Here is a 7,754-nt window from a genome sequence, read left to right as displayed (position 1 = left end):
TCTATTAACGTTACTTTTTTTAAAAACATTTTTAAACATGCATAAACTTAAGTCTTGCTTTTAAATGTTTAAATTTTTTAAGGATACTATAATGTTCCGCTTAACTTAAGTAATCTACCTGTGCTACCCGGTCAGAATTTATCGCACACCACCCACCTGCTAGTGTACTGTGTGCACGCAGCGGCGTGTTGTTACAGCTTAGCATATAGCAGTGGAGACAATTTTACAAAAGCCCACAGCAAAGCCAAATTACTTGCAACGATTTGTGGCTCCAGAATGATCAATTTAATGCATGGTTGAAGCCAGTGGTTGGAAACATTTAAAGTGTTTAGAGTCCGGATGTGGTGCCAACCAGAAGGGAAGCGTTTGTAAACATTGCGGTGAAAGTGAATGGAATGATAATGTAAAAGTCAAAAATTCGGGATAAGTCCGTGCCAAAAATGTTGAAACGCCAAAAACTCTTGCACAAAGTATAAGTATCGACTTTACCCCTCCAAAGGAGTCTTAGGTGGGTAATGTGGCGCTAATGACCGAAGGAGATCAATATGAGATGTTTACCATTGAAATCGTACTATTAGATACAGTAAAACTATAACATCCATCCATCCATTTTCTAAATAAAATCATAATTCTCATATGTTGTTTAGATAATTTAATTCAATAAATTCAGGTCAGCTTCTCATGCCTAATCTTTTCTCCAAGTTAAAATAAAATAAATAAAAGTTACGTGTGTAAACTAGGTTGCAAAGAGTCCCTTTAATTGAAAGAGCATTGGAGTCAAAGCACAAAAATGACAATATATATGATGTATGGTGGCAAAAAGGTATTATGATTTAGTGGAGCCATGAAGTAGTGAAGTCATATTTGCTTAGATAAGAAAACACTGAAGGCCAGTCACAGTTGTCTGAAAGAAGTACATAGACTGTAAGAACAATTGGTCAATGTGGCCTTTTGAGATAAACACTGCCAAGATATCTCCCCTTTAGGTGTAAAGTTTTGTATTGTGGCCTCATAACAATCAGCTTTTACTTTTAACTGAGTCTTGAAATGAAGAAGTATGAAGGAGAGGGATGGCATATACTGTAACTTCCTAACATAACACAAAAAAATTACAAACAATAAAGATTGTAGCTATTTCGGTGGTTCTTGAGTTTAGCTCCAAGTTGGCGTTTTACAAGGACTGCAAGCAACCAGCAAGCGTTCTATTCAGAGCTTGTATTGTGGAAAACAATTGTCTTTGTACTATCTCCATTTGACATTACCGTATTTTTCTGACTATAAGGCACACCTAAGATCATTTAATTTTCTCCAAAATCCACAGTGCACCTTATAACCCGGTGCGCTTAATGTACGGAATAATTCTGGTTGTGCTATTGTGTGAATACTCAAAATAATTCACACTCATGCTTTTGTACACCAAAAATAATCTTATTTATTATTATTATTCTCCATATTTTGGCGTGCTCTACCTTCCACATTTTTCATCCAATTCAAACCGTTCCAACTTCAAACTATTCAGCCTATTCAAGAATCTCGGAACAAATTCCCAGATTTCCCAGAATTGCCGGTTTTCCAGGTAATTTTTCCCATTCAAAATGAATTGGCCATTTATCAAACTTACACCATTTCCACATTTTTCAACCGATTCAAACCATTCCACCTTCAGAATATTGCACTCATCCTGGAAATTCAAACTACCATTCTTCAAATTTAAAAGAAATTCCAGGAATTCCCGGTTTTTCAAACCATATTTGCACCTTCTTTTTTCGACTACTCCCTGCACATTTTTCAACTCACTTAGACCGTTTCACCATCAAAACATTCCTCTTAATCAGGACAAAAACAACGTTTTTTTTTATCTGGAAAAATTCCTGGTTTCCCCTGGTTTTCGAGGAATTCCGTAATATCTGTTCTCAATTAAAACTGTTACTACTACTATATCGCTCAACCGATATGAAACATTCTAATACTAACAATTTCAAGTCGTTCTGGACATTCAAGTTTTTTACCATTTTCCACAAAATTTCCACTTTTCCTGAAATTCCTAAATTTTCAGGAAATTCCCATTGAAATGAATGGGACATTTTTCAAAGTTCCACAATTCACACATTTTTCATCTAGTTCTAACCGTTCCAATTTCCAATTATTCAGCCTGTTCAGGAATTGTGCTCTTAAAAAATTCTAAAAAAATATAAAAAATCCCAGAATTCTTACTTTTCAGGGACATTTCCCATTCAAAATGAATTGTCCTTTTTTTTCAAATTTCTACAATTCCCACATTTTTCAATCGATTCAAACCATTTCACCTTCAACATCCTGGACATTCAAACTTCAAACTTTAATTTTTCCACTTTCAAAAAATTTCCAGGAATTCCTGTTTTTTTCTAATCCTATTTCCACCCTTTTTTTCCTTTCACATTTTTCAACCGTTCTACCGTCAAAACATTCCTCCTCATTTCCAACATCAACACATTCCACTCATCCTGGACACTTAAACTAAAACTTTCCCAAGTTCCAGACTGAATTCCGGTTTTCCTGGAATTCCCAAATTCCTGGAATTTTGTAACACTATTATTCAATTATAAATTGTCACTCCCAACACATTTATTAAATGATTCAAACCCTTCAAACACAAACCAATTGAACTCATTTAGGACATTCATGCTATTTATCGCCTTCAAGAAATTCTGTTTTTTCCCCGAAACTCCCAAATTACCAGAAAATTCCCACTGAAAGGAGTAGGACATTTTTCCCAAGTACTTCAATTCCCACATTCCTCAATCGATTCAATTAGCTCTAACACCAACATGTTCCGCTGATTTTATTACATGGCGCCACCTTGGAAGTATGCTAGCTGTTCCCCTGTCAGTATGCTAATGTTAGCATGCTAACATATTATGCTAGCATTTGATCTAATTTTGTACTTTGACCCAATAATCATGGCGCCATCATAAAATAAACACCGGTTAGCATGCTAATTTTAGCACGCTAAAGTTTTATGCTAGCATTTTCAAAAATGTTAATTTTAAACCTAATAATCATGGATTCCGGATGACGGGGAGAAGACGCTGTCGAAGTGGAGACACTTAAACAAGACCGCCCACAAAACTGCGCATCCTGAAGCAAAGGTCAGAAAGCGACTTGAAGATGGTCTGTAAAACATAATCTATGCAACATTTTGACCAAAGAACCACCATTACATTATGTAGACCACAAAGAAGTGTTTTACATTTAGAAAAAAAATCATACTATGACCCCTTTAATGCACCATATAATCCAGTGCACCTTTTGTATGAAAATAGATCTGAATAGACACGGTCATCGGTAGTGCGCCTTATAATCCAATGCGCCCTGTGGTACGAGTAATACGGTAATCTTTTGCATCATCTCATGGTTATACAAGTCATTGATTGGTTTTCGTCTTCCTTGCAGTGGCCCTGTACGCCATCAGTGCCGTGTATTTTGCTGGTGTGATGGTGCGTCTCATGCTGACACTGACTCCGGTAGTATGCATGCTGTCAGCCGTGGCTTTCTCCAGTGTCTTTGAGCATTACATGGGAGATGACACAAAAAGGGAGAAACCCCCGGCTGAAGACAGCAGCGACGAGGACGACAAAAGGAATTCTGGAAATCTCTATGATAAGGTAGGTGGTAATCCCTGTCACACTGTACTGGAAAGAAAATCACATTTTTTTGACACATACAGAAACTCACACAAGTCACTGCACCACTCACATTTCTGCAAATCTTAACATATCATTTCATGACATCTTTTCAGTGTTGTCCCATGAAAAGATACAATGAAATATGAGGAGTGTATTCCCTTTAGTGTGCTAGTCTATCTGGTTGCAATACTAGTCAATGTGTTAGTTATGTTGCAGCCTTTTGCTGTACTTATTTTTTTTTCACTCAACATGGGAGACTGGCAGACATGTCGTGAGCTTTTATCCACACATCCCACCAGTATTTTGAGCTGTGATTCATCTGTGATTCCGCTGCAACTATTTGATGTGCTTACTCAGTTATCAGCTGTCTCGCATTCGTGAATATTTGACTAACAAAGCCTCAGCCAAAGAGTGAGTTGATGCCTTTTACAGAAAGCAGGAAATGGTAACATCACATTTCTGGCGCTTTTAAATTCTTTCAAATTATAAACTATTAAATAATAGTAGTTTTTATTGTTTTGTGTAATCAAGTCAGTACAATCTCCGTATCATAAGAGCCTGATGTGTATCATCCATGCTGCCTTTCAAGGTTTCTCGGTGTTCCCATTGGGTTTTGTTTTTTCTTGCCCTGATGTGGGACCTGAGCCGAGGATGTTGTTGTGGCTTCTGTAGCCCTTTGAGACACTTGTGATTACAGGCTATATAAATAAACTTTGATTGATTGATAAAAAAACAAAAGACTTTGACGACAGTGTAAAGTGTATATATACTGTATGTATATCAAATATAAGGAAATAATTGATCAACAATCTCTTTACAGTATTATCCCAATACAACATCAGCAGTAAGCTGCTTTGTCAACTCGCGTGCACACACACCAAAGTTCCTCTTTAATGCTTTTAAAATCATTAACAACCATGTTGCTGTAAATTAAAAAAGTCAAATAATGTTTACCTTATATCGGCAAATATTAGTGGCATGCAAGCGAGAAGATGAATGCTTATGATTAACGTAGAGAGGGATCGAACTTATAGAGAGGAGGGTTTGGGTGAGGAGTAGCAGTGCTTCTCCAAGACGAAAGAAAGTCATTTTCTTCCTTAGTTCCCTCTCCTCTTCTTCCGTTACGTTGATTCCACTCTTCCAGGCCGGCCTTCACTTGGTCCTCGCTGCTACATGATTCTGTCCAGTGTGTCTTGTTTTCTGCGGTCTGTAGTGACCCATGGTGTTGCCATTATTGGCGTTTTTCCTCGCAAATAGTAATTTTTGGTCCACAGCAAATTCGTCCTTCTTTTCAGGCTGGTTTAAAACTTTGAAATCCATATTGAGTTGGCGAAATAGACAAAACTTGGGTGAATGGCGAGAGAAGAAACATACACTGCAGCACCGAGTGACTCTTGTGTCCTGTCCTGTGCAGCAAGTGACGTGCAGGGCTTTGTCTCCGGCAACAATGATGGACCCTGGTTTTTGTCTACAGGCAGATTGAAATTAATGACTGAATAGTGTTTGCACAAAGAGACATGGTTCGCACACGGAGGCATGTTTGGCTTGATCCAAAAGTTTATGAAGTTCGCAAATAGAGGGGTTCATTAATCAAGGTTTTACTGTACATCATACCAAAAATACATCACCTTTTGTGCACTCAGAGTGTGAAATCACAAAACTCCTTAACTATAACAACCAGGTCGCTACAATGATTAGAAATTAAAAAATAAAATCCACTTTATCTTGTTGGTTAATCTTCTTGCCATGCAGCCGAAGAAGGTGGGGGGTCGACAAAGCTTCGGATACTTCCTAAATGTTTCAAATTAGGCATCACTTGTCCCTTGCTTTCTTTGGAATGTGACAATTAACACATTAGCAAAAATTAGTAACAAATAAACAAGTAAAATAATAGTAATGCTAACAATAAATAAAAATGTCAATATAATAAAACGATTAAATTCAGTTTTTCCGTTAAAAATGTCTTCAATTCTGCTTTTTACACTTATTTTACCACCAAAGAGTGTGTGCTTCTCATGTCATGAATAAAATGTAATGACATTCACATTTATTGGTGCAATACATCCTGTATCAGTAAGTGCTTTAAGTACTTTATGCCTGTGTAAGGTACTTTTTTAAACCTTTATTTTGTTAGCGCAGCCAGACCGGATGTGTCGCACAACAGCGCTGTTATTGTGACGGGGGGGAAGTGTGCTGCTGTTCTGAGCTTGACGAGTCGGGAGGCGACTTGAGGCTGTAAAAAAAAAAAAAAAAAAGGATAGCGAACGCCTGTCAAGGTGCGACTGCTGTCTTGTTTGTACATTGATAATGCATCGATGATGTTGTTCACAACAACACAAGCAGATGTGGGTGGGTGTGTGGATTGTTTCCTGCTAGCTTCAGCTTCATAGTTTAGTCGTTGTTTCAAATGGCCGTCTCCACATTGATTAGTTCAGGACAAGGCGGTTGAGTGTTTTGGGTAAGAATGAGTGGTACTGGACACATTATTTTCCGAAACAAAGGTTCTTTCTCCTCATAATGGCAGCATTTCACTCACATTTACTGTATGTCAATTTCTGTGATTGTCTGCGTTTAACACCAAACTCCTTTTAAATGGCCAATTGTGTGACTCTGTTTGCGTTTACGTTAACGCAGAAATCCTGTGACTTACTTTTTTTGTTGAATTTAGTGATTATTGACTTACTTACTTACTTAGCAGTGTGTCAAATAAAAAATGATTAATTGTCCAGCCCTAAGATATAATTACAGTAACAATAAATTCATTACATTTTCAGAACATATTGAGGGACAAAAATGGCCCCTGGGATGCACTTTGGACACTTTTTTTAAGTGCTACTGATGGACCTCCTTCGTAACTCTGTCTTCCCCTGCAGGCCGGCAAGGTGCGCAAACATGTGTCTGAACAGGAGAAAGCGGAGGAAGGTTTGGGTCCAAACATAAAGTCCATAGTCACCATGCTCATGTTAATGCTCCTGATGATGTTTGCTGTCCACTGCACTTGGGTCACCAGCAACGCCTACTCCAGCCCAAGTGTGGTGCTCGCGTCATACAACCATGATGGGTATGAGTTACTTGGGTGACACACTTGCGCACACACATCTGCTGTCATTTGTTAATGGATGTTAAACTGCTATGAGAAGCTCTAAATCACATGTTGTAGTTCATACTGTAGTTCAAAAGTGTTTGGCTCTACATAAGGCAGCAAGTCAGGGAGCACATGCATATTTCATATGACATTTTGTTAAAATATTGATAAGTGCATGACAGCACAATCTTTAATATCGCTGCTTTTTTTTTGCTTTTTTATTTATTTATTTTTTTTTTTATAAAGAGTTTTTAGGTCACAGAAATATGTTTGTGTTAAGCATAAAGGAATTTCTGCAGTCAGTGCACACTTGCTATCACATGCCTAAACAAAAATGCAAGCAGATGTTCTAAGTTCTCTCTGTTTGACTTATTGTAGGTTAGGGACATAGAGGATGTGTTTTTTTTTCAGAATCATGTGCACTAATGTTTAAACTGTACTTCTGAGTCAGATGTTGGACACACCGTATTTACTCAAACACCATGCCCCAATTGATTAGCAGGTGCATCCACCACTTGAACAAATAACCAAGTGGTTGGATATATGTGTCCTTTAAAAGGTGAATTGAAGGAGGCCCCAACACATGGTAGAATATTATTGTATATATTATGTGTGAATGCTTTCCAACAATTACTGTATATGAAATAGATTTGTGATTTTAAAAAAAAAAAGTAACCTAAGAGCCGTAATACTGTCTCCAGTTAACAAAATTGAGATTGTTTCACCATGAGTGAGAATATTGAGTAGAATGGCCTTGCAGCCATGTCTTTGTTTGACGAGGTTGTTAACCTATTCTCGGTTTTTTTGTTTTTTTCCTTTTCAGGACACGTAACATCCTGGATGACTTCAGGGAGGCCTACTACTGGCTGAGGCAGAACACAGACGAGCATGCACGTGTCATGTCATGGTGGGACTATGGTTATCAAATTGCAGGGATGGCCAACAGGACCACACTTGTTGATAATAATACGTGGAATAACAGTCATATAGCGCTGGTGAGTTCG

General features: G+C 37.8%; 1 protein-coding gene across 1 annotated transcript in view; it reads left to right on the top strand.

Moving 5' to 3' along the window:
• The window catches only part of stt3b (STT3 oligosaccharyltransferase complex catalytic subunit B), a 128,760-nt gene that overhangs the window by 98,409 nt on the left and 22,597 nt on the right, over positions 1 to 7,754 (top strand). Inside the window, exons 10-12 of the mRNA XM_062030022.1 lie at positions 3,433 to 3,644; positions 6,539 to 6,726; positions 7,574 to 7,745. Of these exons, the coding sequence (XP_061886006.1) occupies positions 3,433 to 3,644; positions 6,539 to 6,726; positions 7,574 to 7,745 (572 nt within the window). The remainder of the gene's footprint in view (positions 1 to 3,432; positions 3,645 to 6,538; positions 6,727 to 7,573; positions 7,746 to 7,754) is intronic.

The sequence above is a fragment of the Entelurus aequoreus genome, linkage group LG20, assembly GCF_033978785.1.
Source record: "Entelurus aequoreus isolate RoL-2023_Sb linkage group LG20, RoL_Eaeq_v1.1, whole genome shotgun sequence".
NCBI lineage: Eukaryota > Metazoa > Chordata > Actinopteri > Syngnathiformes > Syngnathidae > Entelurus > Entelurus aequoreus.
This window is presented reverse-complemented; position numbering and strand designations above follow the sequence as displayed.